The sequence below is a fragment of the Macaca fascicularis genome, chromosome 7 (genome assembly GCF_037993035.2).
Source record: "Macaca fascicularis isolate 582-1 chromosome 7, T2T-MFA8v1.1".
NCBI classification, from domain to species: Eukaryota; Metazoa; Chordata; class Mammalia; order Primates; family Cercopithecidae; genus Macaca; species Macaca fascicularis.
The window spans coordinates 138,074,554-138,098,926 of NC_088381.1; the positions used below are offsets into that span (position 1 = coordinate 138,074,554).

At 46.1% G+C, this 24,373-nt stretch overlaps 1 protein-coding gene across 23 annotated transcripts in view; it reads right to left on the minus strand.

Moving 5' to 3' along the window:
- The window catches only part of SLC8A3 (solute carrier family 8 member A3), a 142,301-nt gene extending 118,215 nt beyond the window's left edge, over window positions 1-24,086 (minus strand). For 13 of the 23 annotated variants that reach the window (XR_012415908.1, XR_012415906.1, XR_012415905.1 and 10 more), the window contains exons 1-2: window positions 23,050-23,629; window positions 1,510-3,355 (exon numbers count right to left, since the gene is read on the minus strand). Coding sequence is in view for 16 of the 23 variants with exons in the window: in XM_073997639.1 (XP_073853740.1) it covers window positions 1,510-3,293 (1,784 nt within the window). In the remaining 7 variants the exon portion in view is untranslated. Of the gene's footprint in view, window positions 1-1,509; window positions 3,356-4,655; window positions 4,749-23,049; window positions 23,630-23,968 lie in introns of those variants that run through there. The other 10 variants (XR_012415907.1, XM_073997641.1, XM_073997637.1 and 7 more) reach the window with 3 other exon arrangements.
- Between the last annotated feature and the right edge of the window lie 287 nt (window positions 24,087-24,373).

Genomic DNA, 24,373 nt, shown 5'->3' on the forward strand with positions numbered 1-24,373 from the left:
AACTGCAAAAAGGACTGACCTTGCCTCCAGGCAAGGAAAGTATTGTTATTCCCAGTTTGCATATGAGAAAGTTTAGTTCCAGACCCACTAAATGACCTGCCCCAAGTCACATTATTAGGAAGGGATTGAGTAAGAACAGGGGCAGGGTCCCCCGGGTCACTCAGCTCTGTCGTCAGCAGTGCCCAGCTCTTTTTGAGCTCTGTCTCATAGCTGGACCTGGGCAGAAGCACTCCTAGGACACTTCTCCCTAGCTTCTATGGCTTCCCACTTTTCCATGAGTTCCTTCCTCCTCCTCTTCTGGAGGTTATAAGGCTTCATTTCCCACTGAAGGTATAATGAGCAGGTTCTTGAAACATTGGACACCCCCCACCACAACTTCCTATATGCTCCTTTTACTCTTCACACCATCTCCTACTTGTGGATATGTGCAGTCATTCAGAGGCAGTTCTGTTTCTCATCTCCACCCTTCTAGGCCACCCTGGAAAGTCTACTTTCTCATAAGCTACAAATCCTGAGAAAAGTCATTCTGCTTTCCCTTTTAAAGCTATCCAACTGAAAAAACGACAGAATATCCAATTTGCAAGAGGGTTCAATGGGCAGAGGCCTTAGGGTAATAGAGGTGACAGAAGTGTAACACCCAGTTTCTGAAGGGCAGAACAGGGCAGTAACCCAAGAAGAGGTATTTCAGGAGAGTCCTAGACTGTGAAAAGAGATGACCACACAGAAGATATATTTTCTCCCACAATTCCTAGGATGTTTCTCCTTCACTGCTTCACCAGATTTTGGAGCTTAGACCTGTGACTAAAGACAAGTGGTCACTGCCCTGGGAGCTCTGCTTCTCCAAGATACTTTCCAGTATCCAAGCCATACTGACTCAATTCAACAAACCTGGGCAAGCCTCACACCATAAAATAGTCTATGGGCATTTTAAAAGATCGCCAAATTTCTATCAATTTTGCAATTTCAAAATTAAAGATGTGCCTGGAATCTGGTTATACAGTGAGACTGGCAATATAGTACCAGGGAACAAAGCCAATGCCAGTTGTTTTCTTGAGAATGTTCTGATTGGGCTATTGCTGCCCAGAATGGAAAGGATTGGTTTCAAAGCTCATAGACACCCTTCATATGAGGAAGGGAGGAAGAAGAGGCCCAAGCAGTTCTCTAGTCTTTCTTAGTCACAAGAATTTCCAAAATCTGATATCATGAAACTTCTGTCATCCCACAGCTCCACCAGCCATCATTTTGTGTTTCAGAGAACAAAATGTTCTGTGTCCTTAGCTCTTGTCACAGGATTCCTTGCCCAGAAACAATTTAAAGTGAGAAAACTGAAGAAGAGTTTGGAAGCAGAACCTGTCCAGTGGTGTCTGCTGATCCTGCATACCTGTGATGGAACCAAAGTTTGACATTAACACAAACACAAGGAAACGTTGTAAAGTGCAGTACAGAAGGACAGAAAGAGATGGCAAAAGATGGGGTCGGGGAGGGGCAGAATACAGGAAGGTTACTTACACAGTTTCATCATTCTTGAATTCCAACTCCCCATATGTGTCTTCAAAGTCCTCACCGCCACCCTTGGCTGTCCCTTCTACTGTCCTAAAGGGGACGATGACTGTACCCCGGGCACCTGATGTCCGCAGAACCTTGACTTCCATAACACCAATACTCTCACTGACATGAATAGTATCACATTCAAAAGTGAAGATGCCTGCATGGTCATCATCCAAGATGGTAACTGTGGCCACACAAGGGGAGGCTAGGACAGCCCGAGGCAAGGGAAGACTGTTGAATATTGCTGGAGGCATCCCCTCCTCTGGCTGCTCCTCCTCTATGCGGACATTGCTCAACCTTACAAAGAAGTGTTCATCCTCCTCAAAAATGTCATCATCAATAATGCCTACAGAGAACTCCTTCTGGGTCTCTCCTGGCTTCAGAACCACCGTGCCCTCTGTGAACTCATAGTCAGCCCCTGCATTGGCAGAACCATCCTCTGTTTTGTAGTCCACATACATGGTCTTTGACATGTCTCCCCCTTTCCTCACGACTGTCAGGAGTACAGCCCCACAGTTCTCCAGGCACTGGTAAGAACACGGGTCAAAGAAGACCTTGGAAATAAAGTCCTCAGGCTCATCGGTATGCACCTCGCTCATGCTGGAGGCCTTCTTGGCTTGTTCTGCTGCATGTTTCTTCAGGATATTGCCTGCACCAGTCATCATACGGGTGGCTTGGATCCGGTAGAAGGCACGGCTCTTCTGTTGGTGGGAAAGAGCATAGTAATTGGCCATCTCCACCAGCTGATCTAAGTCCTTCTCTGGGTGTTTTTGCTTCAGATCCTTGAGAATCCGGATCATCTCTCTGCGGGACTCATCCACTTCCTTCCCTTCCAGGGGCACCAGGTTCCCATCTAGAAAATGGGAATTCATCATTTTCCCATCCATCTCAATGCCCTTAGGGTGGTCACCCTCTGTCTCTATGATAATTCCTCGGTGTTTATCTGTGCGGTACTTTTTGTGCATGTATTTGTAGAAGAGCAGTCGTTTATCTGCCACCCAGGCCAGAAGGACACACACTGGAAAGAAGAAAAGAGTGAGGAGGCCCTCCCAAACCTGGACCACACCAGGGGAGAAGACTGCCAGAATCATATAGAGCCAGATGTAGGCAAAGATACTCCAAGCTGCAGTGATGAAGAAGACTCGTAGGTGCTTGATCTTGCGAGTCTCTCCGTCTGGGATCACGTAGACACAGATGCCAATGATGATGAACATGTTGAAGGCTGCACTCCCTACAATGGTAGAAGGTCCCAGATCACCAGCAATGAACCCATGACCACACACCTCAATTAAAGAGAGGAGTATCTCAGGAGCAGAGGAACCCAGGGCCATAAGGGTCAGGTTGGAGACAGTTTCATTCCAGACCCGAATAGTGGTTGTGCTGGTTTCTCCATTGGGTTTTTTAATTGTCACCTCTCTCTCTTGAGAGGTGATGACTTCAATAGATGCCATGAAGCGGTCAGCAATGATGGACACCCCCAGGAACATGTATATCAGGGCCACAAAATAGACAATGACCCTGGCAATCTTGTCCCCAAGGGAAGGGTTTTCCGGGTACCAGATTGGCAGGATGACACCCTCCTTGCAGTCCGATGACCCTGAACAGGACTCATTGTTCTGCCCTGTGCTTGGCACATCCCCTGAGCCACCAGCCTCTGCTCGAAGACCATTCAAGAAGAGTACAAAGGTAACCAGGCCAAAATGGAGGAAGGCAGAGGTGAGAGGCTGCAACCTTAACCACGCCATACACGAGACTTAGCCACTGGCTTCTATTGCAGCACCAATCGTCCTCCTGATAGGCCAGAGACCTAGAAAAGATCAGAGAGGCAGGAAAAGGCATGAGGAAAAAAGGGACAGCAAACGGCAGTTTCCCACCAATACAACTGATGCTTCACCTCCAGTGACATATTGCACTAACATATGGGGCAGTCTCTCACTTGGAAAAATAGATGTCAATGGGAGGCACAAATAACTGCTCTGTCCTCCAAACCATCTGGTGGAGACTCCATTGAAAAATGGCTTGAAATAGCTGGGAATATTGGGGATGGAAATGCAGCAATATCCTTCAAGTCCTGTCTCCCAAACCTCTATTACCTGTGAGAGTTATCAAGAAGCAACTTAAAATAGGCAATGTATAACCTGAATCTTCATCCCCATCTATACTGTTTCTGAGGTGTTCGGACTTCCTTACCCTGTTGTCATTATACTCAAGAATCTTGGATAACATAGGTTTGCAAGAGTATATTGAATTGAATTTTCATGGACTAGTCCCCGAAAAATTGAAAACCTTGCTCTGCATATAACTGAACTCTCTTGGAAAGAAACTTCCTCTCCGAATGCAAGACTTCTGGAGGCAAGCTATAATTCTGAGATAGCTTGGGAAATCTAAAGAGTTGATTCATAGTGAATGCCACCCACCCATAGCCAAACAGAGGCCCTGTAAGGTGTGCCCAAGACCAAGTTCACAGCAGCTCTGAGCCCTCCAGTAAAACCTGCTTATGAGCAGTTTAAGCAGGCAGTAACAGGAAGATGATCATTCAAATTTCACTCAAATTTCAAACCCAAACATGAAAAGGAACAAGTGGTAAAAATCATTATTAATAAAATAAGTTTTGTTAAACTGGAGACAAGATTTTGGGGGTGATATGTAGCCTCATCTACTGGCCTCACACCACTAAAAGGTGAGTTTGAGCTCAGAAGAATGGGAAGAAATGCAGTTGAAACTATTACATACTCATCTTACCACTCACTGCCTCATTTGGGTGGAATGAGAATGAAAATAGCCATACAATAGCTAAAAAAGCGGGGGGGATCTTTCTCCCTCTGCTACAACTGTGTAGGGTACCCTTGGTAATAAAGGAAAGCCGATTTGGATTTGTACAGCACCTTAAAGATTCAAAGTCTTCATCCCCCATATATGCTCCTTTTTCTCCTGTTTCCCAGCTCAGAAAATAGCATTTTCAGCCACCCAGTTACTCATGCTAGAAAGCAGGTGTTAGTCTGCAAGGCTTCATCTCTCTTCTCTCCCTTATCTAATCACTAAATCCTCTCAAATCTTCCACCATTTCTACCACCATCATCCCAGCCCAGGCCACCATCACTCCTTACCTCATGAATCTACTTCAGTAGCCTCCTAATGGAGCTCACCACTCCAACACTTGCTAGTTCTCGATTCCACTTTCCTCATATAGCCACTGTAATCTTTTTTAAAAAACAAACAAACAAACAAACAAACAAACAGACTTAAGCAAATCACTCCCCTATTTGAAGCGCTTTAGTAGTCTTTTCTTGCTCTTGATATAAAGATCAGGTTCTCACGCATGACCTCCAAAGCCTTGCATGAACTCATTCCTTCCTACTCATCCCCCTTCATCCCATCACTCTCTCCCTTATTACATTTCAACAACAATGGCCTTCATTTCACTCCTGGATTATACCAAGTGACTGTCCACCCCAGGACCTTTGTACATGCCTTATTCTCATTCGTCTTTGAAATGAGGGTTTCTTCTTTGCACTCCCCACCCTTAATAATGCTTTAGATCTCATCCATTAAACAGTGAATGACATAAGAGCAAAGACTGTGTCTCTTCTGTTTATCATGGTATCCTGAGTGGTTAGTAGGTTCTCGGTAACTGTATGTTTTCGGAATGAATAAATGTAGTCACCAAGGAAGCTTCCTCAGATATCAGCCTTCTTTATTTTTTATCTGAATTATAGCCATTTGCTTTGCAAATACATACACATTTCATAGACAAATCCTGACTGGATTTTAGAGGCTATGTGGGACCTCTTTAAATTCCCAAAGCCTGTTCTCAAAGAGAAATTCTCTTCGGGACACAAAACATCAGGGTGCATATTGTCCCCATGAAGACTTCCTTCCCAAAGGGCTGAGGGTGAACTTGGTTTAATCCCTAGAGTGGCAGCCAAGTGCTGAAGCCCACATTCCCCATTAGTCTAGGTGCTGGGGGCATCTCAACAGGTGCTGGGGGCCTCTGCCTCTTTGACCTCACTCAGAGGAGAAGAGGTTATGAGGATGACTGTGGAGGAATAGAGTGGTTGAAGGTGTTCAGCATCCATCTTCAAAGCTTAAGAAAGCTCTTGTCATCAATGATGTGCACAGAGGCTTTCATTCAGAGATTCGACACTCACCCACCCCAGAGAAATGTGGAGAGAAAAGGATCTTGGCTCCTTACTTTGACCTCTGAAAACCCTGACACTTTGTGGATTCCAATGAGCCCCATGCAGCGACGACAGATGGTAGGCACAGCTGAGCAGCTCTTTCATCAAGTGCCAACCCAATGACAGGGGGCGGCTGCTGTGAGAGCCAACCAATCCCAAGAGGGTGAGTATCCATAGGGGAGGGAAGAGAGCTGGTCTTCCAGAGTAAAAGGACATGGAACATTGGGATGGTAGAATCATCCTGTTGAACAGGGGACTTGGAGTCCTATTTATCTTATGGACCAGGAGAATTAAGGAGGATGACAGTCTTTGTTCTCCTTTGGCCCTGTAGACACTCTGTGGCAACAGGTTTTTCTGGGGAAAGTGCTATCATATGATCAGAATCAGAGGCCAGTTTAAAAAGACTATTCCATGAGAAAATAAATGAACTGAAGGAAAAGATTAAGGAAAACAAGGCAAGGCTAGGCGCCGTGGCTCACACCTGTAATCCCAGCACTTTGGGAGGTTGAGGCAGGTGGATCACTTGAGGTCAGGAGTTCCAGGTCAGCCTGACCAACATGGTGAAACCCCGTCTCTACTAAAAATACAAAATTAGCTGGGCGTGGTGGTGCACGCCTGTAATCCCAGCTACTTAGGAGGCTGAGGCAAGAGAATGGCTTGAACTCGGGAGGCGGAGGTTGCAGTGAGCCAAGATCGCACCATTGCACTCCAGCTTGGGTAACAACAGTGAAACTCCATCTCAAAAACAAAAAAGAAAAAGAAAAGAAGGCAAGGAGGTGAGATGGCTAGTAAATGCATGCAACAAGTTTTTGAAATTGAAGGTGGAAAATGCCCTGTGAATGCCCAGTTCCTCTCTGCAGCCCTGCTGGGAAATGGTTTCTGGCTGAGATGTTAGAGAAAGCAGGAAAATCTCTAATGACCAAGCCAGTGGTCACTTTTTATGCAATTGCCCCTGGCCCAGACACCAACTGAGATAGATTCCAACATCCTGGGGGTCCAGCTCAACCCTTTAGAGACCCAGCTGATCTTCTGTGGTTCCAGAAGGCTATTAACCCCGAGGCATACTCAGGGATATGACTCAACTTGAGACCCTTCCCCCCCCAGGACCACCCCAAATCATAAAGATATTAATAACAGTAATTAGCATCTACAAGTGTTTATTATGTGCATAATGCTGAGTGCTTTCTCATTTAATTTTCATAGCAACCCTATGAGGTTAGTAATATTTTTATACCTATTTTATATTTTGGGAAACTGAGTCTTAGCTAAGTCATTTATTTGAAGTACAAAGGAAATAGAACTAGAACTCACAGACAGATGACATAAAGGATGGTTTTAACCATCCCATTCTACTAAGCTGTACCACTTTGTTGTAGGACATCCATGGCCTCCAATCAGTTTCTAGTCTGATGTGGACTTATAAGTAAGATGACTGTCCCACACCTGTTCAGAGGAGAAACTTGCCGTTTCAATGCCTAGTTCCCAGGCTTACTGGGGTTGTTCTGGCTGCCTGCTGCAGCCTCCCAACAAATATTCTCCTTCCCATCAGTTCTGTTTGACAAACATTGACAAAAGTCTGTGATCTGCTAGACCTGGTATTAGACGCTGGTGGATTAAATGGAAAAAAAAAAAAAGAGAGAGACACCGCGTTTGCCCTCAAAGGTACAATCTAGCAGAGGTATACAGATGTACAAATAGACACTTTCATTGTAAAAAGAGGAGGTAGGGCAGAATGCTATGGGAATGTGAAGAGGGCACTGAGCCAGCCTGGGGATTCAGGGAGGCGTTCTGAAGGAGGTGATCCCTGAAATGAGACTTCAAGCATGAGTGAGCTTTAGTCAAAAAAAAAAAAAAAAAAAAGGAAACTGGGAAGGGCATTCGAGTCAAAAAGAACAGCCGAGGCAAAGGCAAAGACATGGAAACATGATGGAAAATGCTGCTATGGGCAGGGGATTACAAGACATGCAGCATGAGGCAGGAGGCCCAGTAGATGAGGCTAGACAGTAGGGAAAACTTCACTCATGGCAAGCTTTAGATGCCAGGCAGAGAAGACGAGGTTTTATTCTAAGGGCAATGAAAAGCCAATGATAGGGTTGTAAACCAAAGAATGACATGGTATGATTTGTCTTTCAGAAATACCAATTTCACCTAAGGGTTTAGGACGGCAGTAAGGGGGCAAGACAGGAGCAGGAAGGTCAGACAGAACTCTATTGCAAACTGAACAGATACAGACAAGCACGGTGGGGCTAGGTAGATTCTGCTCATGATGACCGTCTGTCCTCATGTCACATTCCCCTCTCTCAGCCAAACTGATGCCCTGGCTCAGCCCCCAGCCTCTCATCTCTTTCCCAGATCATCTTCCTAACGCCCCTGAGGCCATCTGCAAGGTGTCTGTGTCCTCAGCAGTGGCTCCTGACATCTTTTAATATCACTGGCAAATTTAATTAAAGTCACCGTTCCTCCGCTCTTCCAGATCATTAATAAAACAGTGCCACCAGGACAGACTGAGCAAATTATCCCTCCTGCTATGCCCTCCACTTTCTCCAATGGGAACACTGCTCCGGGCATGTCACCAGCCTGGGTAGAGTTGTACCTCTCTGCTTCTAAATCTGGGCCCCTGCACAGGTGTCATAGCCAATTTACATTAAAGTTTTAGGTCCAGCCAGGCTGCACTGGCTCTGATGTGTCAACCAAGTCCAAGCACACTGCCTATTCTCCTGCACTTCTTCTGCCTCCAGTGGGCGGAAGTCAGTGCAGTCCTGTCCTCGGCAATACTCCTCGAGAGCCACAGGAACGAAGTTTCTGACTCTCTCAAGAGTGGGAAAGATATGACCTCTGCTGCTTAGGTAGCTTGATTGCCACAACTGGAACTTGTATCCAAGGTGGAAAATATAATGATATTAAATGTTTTTCTTGCATTATTAATGCTTTGAATCTTCACAGTGAAAGAGGTGATATTATCACCACACCTGTTTTAGAGATGGCAAATTGCAACTCGTAGAGGTTAGGGAATTTCCCCAAGACCCCAGTTAGTAAACAGAAAGGTAAGCATTTGAGTTCTGGCAGTCTACCTCCAGGACACATGGTGTTACCACTGTGCTTGGCACATACCCTAGGTTTGAGGGCCTCTTTGAGCAAAGGCTCAAGGAGGGCAGGCTGAGTCTTTCTAGATGTGGAGGCCCCCCACAAGCTTGGAAGCTCTACATACAGGCAGAGTGGATCCATGGTAAAGCCCTGGATTTGAAAATGGACAAGAACTTCCTTTCCAGCCTTGCTCAATGCGGTGTGAGACCTTGGGAAGTCAGTGACTGTCTTAGGGCAGCAGCTTCCTCATCCATAAAATGCAGGTTTGGTTAGATGATTGCTATAGTTCCTTCCAGGTTAGATGATCACTATAGTTCCTTCCAGTCGAACATGCTTTGATGACAGGAAAGGAAAAAAATGAAGGGACACATTTATTTTAGGTGGGCCCAGAGCCATGTGAAAACCAGGTGTGGAATTTAGACTCCCAGAGAGACCTCAGAGGATAAGAGAATAAGCTAGGAAGGGGGTGGTAGGAAGCGGGGACCAGGGAAAAGTCAAGGAGAGCCTACATTCTGGATTTAACAAAAGCCCCTTGGACCAAATCCATTTTTTTTCCCATTAAGGCCAAACGCTGTGCTAACAATTGCAGGTACAGCTATGAACCACTTCTCCAACCTCTGAGAGTTTATTTTCTGATGAGGGGTGGAGATAAACAAGTAATTATTGTAATAATTGATTACAACTATGTCTTGAAAAGTAATATGATTTTCTTCTGCTGCTCTAAGCGCTCAGGTTGGTGGCTCTACAGCTGCCTCAACCTGTGTGGGCAGTGGCTGCAGTGCAGCAGGGCTTTTAATGTAGAGAATGTTGCAGTCATATGTGAGATAATATTATACTGTTCTTGCTTCGCTGATCTCAGGCAATTGTCATATTTTGCCTTCTCTGAAGTTTCTCAGACCTTTAATGACTTCCGAACCATCTGACAGTTTCATGTAACCCTGCTGACATTCTCCCAAGTACTACTACACAAGAAGAGAAAAGAAAGCTTCCTAGACAGACCAGGGCATCAGCAGGCCTCCATCTCCTCATGCTTTATATGGACAAAGGACTTTTAAAAAGTGATGACAGCAATGATCATATATATTTATCAGGCAGCTACTCTATAGCCACACTGCTCTAGGCACTTTTATATCTGTTATTTAACACCTCACAACCCCACCATGAGACATGTCTTGTTATCTGTTTTAGAAAAGAGGATACAGGGGCCTCAAAGATTCATAATTTACCCAAGGTCCATTAGCTGACCAAGTAGCAAAGAGGGGCTATGAAACTTGGTATGTCAAATGCTAAAGTCTGCTTTTAAGCTCCAGGGGATGAAAGGGATGGTGGAAGAGTAGGCTAGGAATCAAGATCCCTTAGGTCAAGAACTTCAGGCTCCAGAAAGTTCTGTGTCTTCTGGGAAGCCTTCCCTGAAAATGTGTCTTCCTCTAATTGTAAAGTGAATCATTTATTCTCTTAGGTTCTTCTAACACTTTGGTCACCCATGAAGCACTTATCACACTGTACTGGGCGTATCTGTTTACCTATCCATCTTCCACACTCTTCTGGAAGCCCTATGAAAAATTTCAACTCAATATAGGGAAGCTTTTTTTTTTTTGAGAAGGAGTCTCACTCTGTCGGCCAGGTTGGAGTATAGTGGCACAATCTCGGCTCACTGCAACCTCTGCCTCCCAGGATTAAGTGATTCTCCTGCCTCAGCCTCCCAAGTAGTTGGGATGACAGGTGTGCACCACCACACCCGGCTAATTTTTGTATTTTTAGTAGAGGCATGGTTTTACCATGTTGGCCAAGCTGGTCTCGAACTCCTGACCTCAAATGATCCACCCACCTCAGCCTCCCAAAGGGGAAGCTTTTTTTGTTTGTAACAATGAATCGTCACACTCTGTGAAACTCTATTGATAGGACTAAGAGGTTGAACTTGATCTCTGATACCCTCTCTGCCTCTAAAATTCTATGATTCAAACATGCCTGAAATGTGCTAGACTTGTGTAAACCAGAGGACTTTGCTCTCTGCAAATCCTTGACAGATCTGGGGAGTTACAAACACTGAGAGTGGGCCAGAAAGCTAGGAAGAGAGAGGGCTTAGCTCAGCTTAATTTAAGTTTTGTTTTTCCCATGGCTGGATCTACATCTGCATTTAAGTCATCCTCCAGTTGGAGACAGTGATGGAACCAGGATCACATTCTAGAGATGGCTGTACATCTGAATAATCATGGAGTTCTAAAAAATACAGACATCTGGATCCTACTCCAGACCTAAGTTTTGAACTCTCTGGGAGAGGAGCCTAAATATTTATGTTTTTGAAAAGTTCCTTAGTTGATTTTAAGATACAGACAAGGTTGAAAATCCTGGGAGAGAAGAGAAGGAACCTCACCTGACTATGACATTTGCATCCCAGAAATTCCAGCCATTAGAGACTTTCTTTGGACTGGGAGAAGGACTTACAGCAGATCATGCACTGACCCACAAATGGGTACCACAAGACATTTCTATGTTCTGGACAAACATCTCACCTTCTTGAAATCTCACTTCCTTTCATAACTTGCCAAGAATAGTCAGCATCAATTCTCTACCCACATAAGCAGATTTTCCCTTTGTCTTTCCCTAAACTTGCTGTCTACTTGGTTTATACTTGTACTGATGAAATATAAAAGATCCATAATTCCCTTGTCTTTGTAGGAAAATGATGCCATTCATCCATTTTCAGCAAGTTGTATTTCTAATTATTTTTCCTTTCAGTGATAATAGCTTAGGTCTACTTCTTCACACTTCCTCATGGCCTCTTTGTTCATTCACTCGCTTACTCATTTATTCATTCATGCATGCATGCATGCATTTGTATGAAACCCAGCTTATGTGTCACAGGCTGACTTTCACTGAATTATGCTGAGAAGGTTAATTTGTTCCAAACTCATTTTTTCCCCACACACTCAGAAAAGTTAGAATATAAGTTCCAAGAGGGTAGAAATTTTTATCTGATATTTCTGTATCCCCAGTGCCTAAATCAGTGCCTGGCATATCGTAGATGCTCAGTATATATTTATTGAATGAATGAGTACATCGAATGAATGTGCAAAAATAGAAGGGATAATATCCAGTGATTTCTCCCATCTTTGGCAGTGTTCAAATTGGAGGCTGGAGAACCATCTGTCAGGGATGCTGTGAGCACAGTTTTCTGAATTTGAGTAATATGAATAAAATATAATCCCTCTAGAGAAGCACACACTTCACTGGAGAACACTGACAGAAAACCAAATAATTACAACGAAACAAGTACCAGATTTAGAAGCATGTGCAACGTGCCAAGAGATCACAAGAAAGGAAGGTATAGCACTGCTTGGGATCACTGGTGCCGGCTGCATGAACCAGCTAACATTAGATCTAGGATTTAATGAATGAACAGGAGTTAACTGGGTGGAAGCCAATGCATCTCAAACAAAGGCCATAGGAAGCCCATGCTAAAGGGCATGGAAGCCTGAACAAGCAGTGTCTGTTTCCAGAAGGATGAGCAGTATGGCTGAAAGACTTGAGAGAAGCTGTGGAGATAAGTGAGGAATCGCTGGTAAGAGGCCTTGTGTGCCTGGCCAAGGAATGTGGGCATTCTCTTGGAGGCAATAAGGAAACACTGAAGGTTTTTAGTTATAGGAGGGACAAGATCAATGTTTTTCTTTTGGATAGGCAGCCTAGAGTGATGACAGTGTGGGAACAGGATAGGTGAATGAAAGCGGAGCAAGACTGGAGGCAAGAAGACCAGTCCAGACTCTCCCAGGACTGGGGTGAGAGGCAATGGAGACCTGAACCAAGGCAGTGGGAGAAGGGCTGCTGGGGAAGGCTTGGATTTCAGAGGCACTGAAAGGAGAATCCATGTAAGTTGGAGACCAATAGAAACAGAAGATGATGGTGAAGAGGAATGAAGAGGCCTAGCAAGGACCACACCACATCAGGCCCCTTCCTCCACTGGCCCTGCAAAGTTCATCCTGATCCTGAGATCTCCAGGCCCCAAGGAATGGAAGCTGAAGGAATCAACACGAAACCATCCAACTTAGATATCTTCTTAGCTTTAGGACTTCCTGTAACTGTGGGACAAATGGAACCCAACCAAGGCCTTAGAGTGTTCCTCAGTCTAGTCAAGGGAATAACCATTTGTGGATTCAGTAGACCAGACTGTGATAAGTTCTGGAGATGCACTGATGAAGCAGGTCTGGTCACCCCTCTGGAGTGACACACAGAAAGGTATATGAGATCAGTATCTAAATGTGAGCAAAGGGTTTGGGGATTTATGAACACTGCCTAACGGTTGTGGAGTTAGACATCTCAGATCTGTTTCAAATGACCGCACAGTTTCACACAGGAAAAAATGAACCCATGGAACATATTGCTCCTAAGAAATAGTGCTAGCTAGAAAGATAAGAATTACTTGTAAAAGATCCAAAATATTGAGATTAACTTCAAGTTAATTTAGAGTAGCTACAAGAAAGCCTGATGCTGTTCATTGATTCATGAACGAAAGTATTTGTCGAGTACTGTGATGTGCCCATCACAGTTGTAGGTTCTTTGAAGATCATTTCTGCCTGGACGCATTCTCAAATTTATTGAGTGCCAAATATGTGTCACGTTCCATTCTAGCTGCTGGAGATTTAATATTTAATATTACATCTCTCACCTGGACTACTGCAACAGCTACCAACCTTGTTCCACCCCTTATAATCTACGCTCCACAAAATAGCCAGAAAGTCTCTTTAAAATGTAAATCAGATCGATCACGCCATTCTTTGTATCCTCTCTCTTTCTGTGGCACCCCACCTCCTACTGACTTCTCGTCTAGCTTCTAATTCGCTGACCTTTCAAATCTCCTACCATTTTGTTTTGCTCCATCCATATTCCACTCCAACCTAGATGAAATACTTGGAAGTTTCTAGAACAGGCAAGCATGTGTCTTAGGACTTTTGCATCTACTGTTCTCTCTACTTGGAACAACCTTACCCTAAATATCCACAGAGGTCACTTTTAAGTTTCATTCAGGCCGTAGATACCCCTCTCTGAGAGACTTTCCCCCACCCATCTTATCTAAAGGTAATCTTCCCCTCCAGTACTCTCTTGTAACATCACTTTTCATTTTCTTTATAGCCCATATGCACTTGATGAAATCATCCTTGTTTTTGTTTGCTTGTTTACTAGTTTATCATCGAATATATACTCCATAGTAGCAGGAATCTCATCCCTTTTGTTCACCACAGTATTCCCAGTGCCTTGGCTAGTGCTGGCAGAGGGAGTACTCAGTAAGTATTTGTTGAATGGATGCAAAATGACTCTACAGGAGTTTTCATTAAGTGATTCTGGAAAGATGCATCTAGGAAGAGACTTCAGACTTCCTGGCAAGCCTTATGGTTAAAGCCAATGACCTCAGAGTGCAGATAGTTTTGTTCATTCTCAAGAACTAGTGGGACCACATAATGTTTGGACAAAAGTCATGAGTCTAATTCTAAACACAACCTCCTCTCTCAATCCTAGTCCTCTCATTGGCACCTCACTTTTCCTTCAGAGTATGGCATAATGATAATCGGCATTTATACTGCATCATTCATTCAATAAATATTAAGCAATGCTATTTGCCAGGGGTTTACAAAGACCTTCTCACTCACAGGATCTTATTTAATCCTTCTTGTGAGAATGATCGCACAGAAGAAGAAATTGGGGCTCAGTTTATTGCTGAGTGTTTCTATGCCAATAAATAATGGAGCCAGAACCAAACTTTGGTGCTCTGAATGCCAGATGTCTCCTTTCAGCAGGCTGAAGGAGTGTGTTATGTCGGGAAGGGCCAAGAGAAAGCATCCCCTGCAACTGAAAGGAAGTCAGGGCTGGAGTTAGAGGAGCAAGAAACCCAGGGCAGCCTCAGGTAGACATTGTTCCTGCCCTTCCCTGTTGCCAAGAGAGAACCACCTGGGCTCTATCTTTTGAGGTTACCCATGGGGGAGGCTGACATCTTCTGCCTTGTTGCAAAGCCATCAAGGGATGCTGGTGATCAGCCTCCTTTATGTACATAGTTCTGATACTATTCTCCAGAAGCCAGATGTATTTTAATGCCATTTAATTTATTTTAATTTTTTAAATGTTGAAATATGGAATTAAATCATATCATTGCCTGACTGAAGAACAAATAAAACCTGGCAAGCAGTCAAAGTCATCTCTCTGAGACAAGTCTGGGTAGTTCTCTTGTATAATCAACTCTAGGGATGCTCTGGGCCCTCCTGTTACAAGGGGGTGCCAGGAGCAGATTCCTCAGACTCCCAGCAGATCTAGCTACTGTCTTCACAGATGTGCTCTCCCCTAATGATTTCCCCTTGAGGTTGATTCCTCTATTAGTTTCTTTTCAGGGGCGAAAAGGCACTGGCTCAAGAGGATTCTTCCTGTCTCACTGGGGAGGGAGTACGATGGTATGTTTGTGGTAGGTGGAGCATCTGGAAAGCTGCTGAGCAGAGTGGTTTTACTAGGCTCTCAGCAGAATATACACGGCTCTAAACACATCTTTTCTGGGGGCTCTATGAAAGGCAGAAGTGCAGGAGTTGAGATAGGATGTCTGGAACATTTGGGAGCCTAGAGCAGTACTAGTCATTCTGAGAATGCCCTAGAATACTGCAGTGGGAGCTGACTGGTGACTGCACATTGAGGAGTGCCAACCTGGGGCCCTTGGGGCACTCTAACCAATTTAGGGCAGCTTACAGGCTGGACAGCTGAGTTGACTGGCCAAGTTGATCTCCAGATAGACTCAATGTGATAACAGATACACTAGAGGTTTCAAGTTACAGTTGGAAGTTTCTGAAATGAAAGATACTGTCAGCACTGAAAGTATTCTCAGCAGTAGACAATCTGTATACTACGAAACAAGACTCACAGAATACAGAATTGTCAGGTCAGGGAGGAGCATAAAAGTCAACACATCCAACACAAATTCTTTTGATGGATAAGGAATCCAAGGCCCAGAGAGCAGAGGTGAGTCTCACCTGTGGTTGTCAGAAGTGACAAGAATTAGAACATAACCTTTCATCACCAATTCGTTGCCTCCTCTGTTACACCATTTTCCTGTCCCTGGTTTGAATTTTGACTCCACCATTGTCTTATTTTTGGAAATAGTATAGATCCCCTTTCTTGACCTTGTTTCACCTGCTTCATGGGTGAGGGAGTATATTCACTCCATTTTTTCATTGAACACCTACTGTATTTCAGGCATCATGTGACATAGAGTGGGAGACAGAAAAAGCACTTGCTCCGGGAGGGATGGTAAGCCACATGCAAAAAAAAAAAAAAAAGCATTTCAGAAAGTGTAAAGGGCTAATGAAAAACAGATGTCACGTTATTAAAATTCACAGGAGGAAGGGACAGCTTCTCCATAAAGCCTTCCCATCAGGAAGAGGCATTTGAATTGAACACTGAAGAACAAGCAGAAGTCTTAGGGGAAGGTAAACTGTGAACAAATGCACAAAGGCAGAAAGGGCAAGGGAACTGTAAAAAGTGAGGCTAGATATGGAGTGGGGCACCAGCCCATACAGGGCCTTGAATACAATGAACTGCAAAAAATGGAATGCCCTTCAAAGTTTTTTGTGCAGAAAAGTGGTAAGTTTACAAAGGCATTTTAGGTGGTGAATCTTGTAACTGATTAAAATGAATTGAAAGAGGGAAAGGTTGAAGTTGGGAAGATGGCAGAAAGCTGTTTTTTACAGTATAATAATAGTAACTACTTCGCACAGCCATGGTAAGGACTAAATGGGAAAATCAAGGTAAAGCACTTTGCAACAGAGTAGCTGACAGATGGTAAACACACACATATTATTATTATTTTTATACAAGAGGTGATAAAATCTGCACTTGAGTCGTGGTGTTTGAGATGAAGAAGAGGGGCACAGGCTTATAAAATACATCAAGCAATACTTGGGGAACAAGGGAGATGAGTTCAAAGATAAACTTGGAGGTTTCAAGTCAGGGTGACTGGAAGTTTGTTGGTGCCATCAAGAGAAAGTGGGAAGTCAGGAGGAGAAGCTGCTAAGGACAAAGATGATGTCAGGTTAGTAAAAATTCAGGAGGAGTTAACAGGACATCTTGTTGGAGATATTTCCAGCCATGTGGAAATCAAGACAAGAAACAAGACATCCGGCTTGGAGAGCTAGAGTCACAGACTCTGGGAGCTATCCACACTGCAGTAACAGCACAAACCATTCAGGGAGACTGCCAAGGGATAATGGAGAAAGGAAAAATTGGGAGAGAGGAGAGAATCTTGGAGTGGAAGTGGAAGAGGGGCCATGTAGAGGTAGTGAGACCTACAGAGCTCTGTGTGAAAGAAGTCAAAAGAGGAAAGACTTAAGGAGCTAATTGTCAATATTATCTGATGCAGGGAGGGAGAGAGACAGAGAAAGAAAGAGGGAGGACAGCAGGCAGCTATTTGGAATAAGTCATTATATTTTGGGGAATGAGAAGTCCTTGGTGGATGAGAGTTGGGGAGAAGGTGGAGAAAAGTGGGAAGTGAGTGGATGAATGGTGAGAAAATAGGGACAAATGATCAAAATTTCAAGAGTTTGTTGAAGGCATGATGGGGAAAGAGTATAATGGGGAAAAGGAATTAGAGAAGTGATACTCTTTTTAAGATGGGGTTTGTGGAGGGAGAGGATTCTGTATTGAAGGAGAAAGACACTTCAGATAAGAGATGGAACTGGGGCAGTTTACCAAAGTAGGGCAAGGGTGAGCTCCTGGGCACTGCAGGAAATGAAGCATTTTGTTTTTGTTTTTTGTTTGTTTTTTACTCTAAGATTAGTGACAGGGAAGGATGAGGAACCCAGTGGAGAAATCAGGGTGCAAAGGAAGAATGCTGACCAAGCTCACACTGTTTGGTTTCATTCTTTTGGACTTTGAGGTCCTCTCCTGTTGAGTGATTTGGAAATTATCACATGGAAGCCATGGCAGGAGCACAGCTTCTGGTCCCACTTCCAGATCTAGTCCCAACATGACCCAGCATTCCTGAACACAACTAGGAAAGCCCTATTTGTCATTCCAAATATCAAGGCAGTAAATGCTATTTGGTCTGTTCCAAATTATATAGAGATGAAACAGAGCTGTTTTCTTCTTACTAGATGTGATTCTGTATGCCATATCCAAGTACCCTGGATTCTAGAATTAGCTTTTATTCACTCACCATATTATTTTTAAATACCCATGTACATACACATGTGAGTCTCCTATCTAGATGTCTTGCTCTATAGTCTCCATGGACCTAAATTCTTACCCTTCCAGGCTCCTTCTTCAGGCCTGTCTCAGCCTTCACGGATCTCTCCATCTCAAATCTTTGAGAGTTTGCTTTGCTCTGCAGTTCAGTTAGCCAGGAAATATGTCTGACACTCTGTGGAGCCCTTTCTCTTTTCCCCTAAGGCATCTGCCCAGTGTTGAGTTTAGAGGGCCCATTCAAAACACTAATGAACAACCAAACATAAACCAATCTCATTAGAGAAAATTAGTGAAACGCTTTCCTAGAAGGGTATCTCTGGTTTGTGTGGAGTCCTAATTAGGGAAAAGAGGTCAGGCTGGCAGGACCAGGGGAAAGCAAAAAGAGAAAGCAGATAAGCTGTAAGTCTGCCTTTTTTTATGGTCCAGGACACAGAGCCCTCCTGCGCAAATAACTCACAATCTTCCTGTACCCAGCTATCACCAGACCATCAGCTGATAGAAAAGTGCAAGTTAACTCACTGCAACCTTGGCATTATCAGTACTGCACATAGCTCTCTCCAGCACAAGCCCCATCCTATAAGTCCCCAGCAAGCCTTTGTCCCCTTGCAGTCAGATCCTTCTTCTCTTGCTGACCTGCCTGTTGCTTCCTTGCAATCTATCCTCATACTTTCTCTAATAAATCTGACTTTTTTTTTTTTTTAACCTACAACTGTCTTGGTAAACTCTTTTTACCTCCCATGCAACACTGCTCCAAGTAGTTGCTACCCATGACAGTCTGTGCACTGAAACAGAAAGAGGAAACCCCTGCCCTCACCTTCATAGGCTGCCAGGACCATACACCTGGGTTTCTATACAGTTCCTCTTTACCTCCCTCTCTCTCCTACGTTCCAGTTTCAGTACACTATCTAAAATGCAAGTCTGACTTTTCAAATCAGTAGTCAACATTTTCCTAACCCTGCATTGGAAACTCAGTGGAAATTCTTAGCATGGAGTACAAGCCCTTCAAGGTTTGACCCCTATGCCTTCTCCAGACTCAACTCCCCTGCATTTTAATCTCTGTCTTCAGTCATTTGGAAGAGCTCTTATCTATGGTAGGTCTTTACATACTAATCCCTTCACTCATAACACTTTCTCCCTCCACTTTCCTCTCCTCTTTTCTTCCTCTCCTCTTTTCTTTCACCAAAGCTAACTCCTACCCATCCTCCCTTTCTGGGCTTAGCTGTCCCTACAAATCCTCATTAAGCCCCTAGGAAGAGGTGCTCCTCCTATATGCTTCCATTATCATGGGGTTTACCCTCTACTGGCAGAAATCACTTTATACAGTAATTGTCCATTCACTAGTTGGTCATCCTTGCTGGAATGTGTGTTTATAAGCAAAGAGGCCATTCTATTTTATTTGCCTCTCTACTTAGCACATGCCTGGCAGAGTAGGTGGCTGTTGAATATTTATTGAATAAATGGCTAGCTGAGTGAATAAACGAATGATTTTTCTTTTGGAGTCCAGTGTTTTTCTGAGCCTCATCACATATTTGAATCTCTTAGGCAAAGCAATCAAGCTTAAGTGAAGGGGGTTATTCCTTTTTTTAATTGTTTTTTTGAGATAGAGTCTCGCTCTGTCACCCAGGCTAGAGTGCAGTGGCCCGATCTCGGCTCACTGCAACCTCCGCCTCCTGGGTTTAAGCAATTCTCCTGCCTCAGCCTCCCGAGTAACTGGGATTACAGGTGCCTGCCACCATGCCCAGCTAATTTTTGTATTTTTAGTAGAGACGGGGTTTCACCATTTTGGCCAGGCTGGTCTTGAACTCCTGAACTAGTGATCCACCTGCCTCAGCCTCCCAAAGTGCTGGGATTACAGGCGTGAGCCACCGCGCCCGGCCTATTCCTTTCTTTTTATCTAATCTCAATAGTTTGAAAAGAAGTCCAGATGTGTGACACATTTCCCAAATCCTGATCATGGGCAATGACTGAAGCATGAAGGCTGGGGAACATGCCCACTATCAGTGCCCATAAACAATACTAACAACTGTGCCCAGAGAATGCAAAAGGAACCACCCTTCACAGGCACAGGGCAGGGCTGGGGGAAGAGGACAACCTATCAGCTTTAGGGTCCCATCTCTTGGAGGAGCACAGGGCATGGAAATAGTTTTAACAGGGTCAGTTCAGTAACCATATTCTCTCTTCTTCTACCAGGAAGCTGTAGGTGGCAGTATAAAGGAGAGCTCAGAAGAGCAGGAACAGAGAAGGAAAGAATGTAATTATTCCTCCAATTCCACTCACTCAACCAACATTTACTGGGTACCTATCCTATGCCAGGCACAGTGCTAGGCCTTTGAGACACAGTTTCCTCCCTTTGTGGAGTCTGCTGTCTAGAGGTGTGCCTGGCATTACTTAATCACATACATAAATTTAATGTGCATCTTTAAATTACTTCAAAAATATAACTTTAGATTATGAGTGATTATGAGGAAAGGGTCCATTCTATTTTATTTGCCTCTGGACTTAGCACATGCCTGACAGAGTAGGTGGCTGTTGAACATTTATTGAATAAATGGCTAAGCGAATGAATAAACAAATACTTTTCTTTTGGAATCCAATGGACTCCATGGCCAAATATGGCTTGGCTGTGTCCACATCCAAATCTCATCTTGAATTGTAGTTCCTATAATCCCTACGTGTCCTGGGAGGAAGCCAGGGAGATAATTGGATCATGGGGGCAGTTACCCCCATGCTGCTGTTCTTGTGATTGTGAGTTCTCACAAGATCTGATGGCTTAACAAGGGGCTTTTCCCCTCTTTTCGGCACTTCTCTTTGCTGCCGCCGTGTGAAGAAGGACGTGTTTTCTTCCCCTTCCACTATGATTGTAAATTTCCTGAGGCCTCCCCAGCCCTGTGGAACTGTGAGTCCATTAAACCTCTTTCCTTTGTAAAGTACTTGGGTATGTCTTTATTACCAGTGTAAGAACGGACTAATACAGATGTATAATAAGCAGGGATCTGGCCTAGTCAGGCAGGATATGAAAGGCTTCCTTGAGGAAGTAACTAGTGAGCTGAGAGCGAAGCTTGAGTAGGAGTACTTTAGGAGTATGTTGGGAGAAAAATAAAGGATTCCAAGTGGAGGAAACTGCATGAATGGCCTTCTCTTCTCCATCAAGTTAAAGAAAGAACCACTTCAACCAAGTTCAGTTCTATAGGCCTTATCTGCTTCTTCTCAACCCAGTATCTACATTTTATTTAAAGAAAAAGGAGGCTACAAAGTGGACTTGTATGAGGGGACTGCTGCTGGGCATTGTAGATTGCAATGAGGGGCTGGGTGATCAGTCGACATCTAGTTACCTAAGCTCTGACCATCAGCCATCCTCCTTTGGAGACCTGCAATGCATGAAGGGGCAGGTTCCTCTCAAACTTGGATCCAGCCAGTGACGCCAGCAAAAAGAAGCCCCGGCAGGAGGCCAAGAGCCCATAACGGGTGAACTGATCCCCCTATTTCAGGAAGAGCATGGCGCAGCAGCTATATTTGAAAATCGAGGTAAACAAGAGCTCAGCTCAAGTGGATGGGGCACGACAGCTGTGGAAGATTAATCACACGCCGCTGCAAGTCACTGGGTCGCCAGGGGCCGAGGAGGCTTCCCTTTTGGTGCCCCACCAGAAGGCCGGATGTGTTCCTATCACGTACCCACATTCCACCCTCCTCAACTCCCTCCTCCCCCTACCCCCTTCGGGTGTTTCTTGACCACCCAGGAGCTTGGCAGTGCCTGCTGCAGTCTACGTTTCTGATAAATTGAAACCAATTTCAATTCTTCTGCCCGGGAGACCTAACCGCCGAATGCGTTCAGAGGTTTGTTTATTAATCGCCAGGAAAGGAGAGAGAGAAGAGAGAGAAAGGGGAAAGGGGGAGAGAAGAGAAGAGAAGGGTGGGGGTGGGGGGCGAGGGGGGAGAGAGAGAGAGAGAGAGAGAGAGAGAGAGAGAGAAACAAGCTGCGATGAGCAGGTAAATTTATGGTACTGCATTAAAGGCATTTCTTCTATTTAACCCCACCCCGCCACCATCACCACTACCACACGGTTAAACACAAAACACAATGAATTAAGACGAAAAACTGCTTTTTCCCCCGGAGCAAATTGCTTTCATCATCTCTCCCAGTGGCTTGGGTCCTCTGGGCAGGTCAGCCAGGGCCTGCAGGAGCAGCAGCGCTAGCCTCTGAATGAGGGCTTTGGGTGGGTGTGTGTGTGTGTGTGTGTGTGTGTGTGAGAGAGAGAGAGAGAGAGAGCGAGAGCGTGTGTGTGTGTGTGTGTGTGTGCGCGCGTGTGTGTGTTGGGGGATCGGGGGAAGGTTAGTTATATATTTCGATTCTTTCCAGCGAGCCCCAGACCACGCACACCACCAGGGGCTGGAGAGTGCAGGACTTGAGAAACCCTCCTTCTTCCCCGCCCCCTTGGCCCCAGCGGTCGGTGCGCTGGGGCTGCAGCTCCCGACCCGCGGCGGTGGAGTCCCGAGATTGGGGTGAGCGCGTGCGTGCGTATGTGCACGCGGGCGCGCGCGGAGTGGATAACCAGCTTCCCTGCTAGCCCCCAAACCCAGCGGACACTCACAGCACCAGAAGCACAACACGCCCTGGCCCAGGCGGCACACATATGCCCACATGCATCCAGCACACAACACAGCAGTCAGTCTCCCCAAACAGCACCCGCTACCAACCCAACATGCTCACGATCCTACTGTAAGCATCTGCCCAGGCATCTATCTCTCTCTGCCCCTCCCCACCCGGCGGCACCCTCCCGTGGACACCCACTCTGCCAGATCTGCCCCCCCAACACCGCATACACAATGTACACTTTCCAGGGCACCCTCCCCCCACTTCTCTTGGCACTAAATCCACAGGAAGGTGGTTCATATGAATGATCTTGAGAAATAACCTCGTTATTCACAATCAGGGATCCTCTTAGGGGCATCCCAAGCCCCCCAACCTCTACCTCCCATGGCTCGGCTGCCCGCTAAGGGGGAAGGGCAGGAGGCTCACCCCGTTACTCACCGTTTCCTCTCGGCCTCCCGAGCGGAGTGGGCAAGTGAGGGGGGTGAGGAAGGTACGTGATGCCCCCGCCACCGGGCGCCTCACCGGCCGCAGCGGCTCATCGCCCCCGCGGGCTGCCCGCCGGCCGCAGCCGCGTCCGGGGCATGTCAGTCCGCCACCGCCCGCCCGCCGGGGTTCGTGGGCTCGCAGCTGTCAGGGAGCTGCCGGGCAGCGCATCTGGAGCGCGGGGTCTAGGCGGGTGGGTGTCTGGGGCCAGGGCGAGGGGCCCCGGGAGGGGTCCTTCCGCGCAGATTTCAGAAGGAGGGAAACCCCTACCCAGAGCGGGGGCTGGAATATACGCCTGGGAGAGGCCCGGAGTCCCGGCCGCGGGCGGCGGGGGATTCCTGCCAGGAGGGGCAGCAAGGCGAGCAGCCCGGCGCGCCCTGGCGGCTCCGAGGGACCCGGGTTCGGGCTTGCGGTCGCGTCGCCTGGGCTTTCCCGGGGCTGGGAGCGCGCCGGCTCTCCGCCTTGCACGCTGTCACCGCGGGAGACGTCTCGGCCTCGCCGCGCGCAGAGGGGACGCGCGGAGAGGCTGGTTTCTGGGCGAGCGGAGAGCTTTGCCCATTAAGCTGCCGCAAGAAGCCAAATCAAAAAGCCAATCTCCAAGCCTCCAAACGGAACGTCACCCTATCAGCTGGGAGAGAGCGCCGCACCGAATGACAAGCCGTGCATATTTATCCTCACGCGCCGAGGGGAGACTCTCAGAACGCTCCTCGACCGGCAACGAGGAAGTTGAGCCCGCATCCCGCAACCCGTATCCAGAGCCCCCGAGGGCCAATTCAGATCGAACCCCTGCCCCGCGTCCACCCACCCCAGTCGTTGGATCCTGGTGCCCGCGCCTCCCGGCCGGCAGCACATCAAAACGGCGGCGCCTCCTGACCTGGATTCCGCCGAGTTGGGAGCTCCAGGCAGCAGGCGGGCGCGCGGCACCGGCTTTCCCCTTGTCCTCAGGAGACGCTGCCTGCAATTCCGAAATTAAGTCTCCACCAAACACATCTGTGGTTTTTAAATATAGCAGGGAACTATTACCCAGGCAGGGTCCACCCAGGCCTAGGGGAGGAGTTGAGGGGGATGGAGGTTGGCAGTGGAGGGAAAAGAAAACTCCTTTTTTCCCCCTCTTTTTTCTTCTCGTCTTGGTGCACAACCCAGCCTGTCATTTTCTCAACCCAAGTCAAACAACAGCTTGTGAGAGACGCTTGGGTGAGCTCTGGTATGTTGGCGTTTCGGGTTTTTAAAGCTAAAAATAAGAGGGGGCTGCCTCCCAAATTGCTGCTTACTCTGGGCC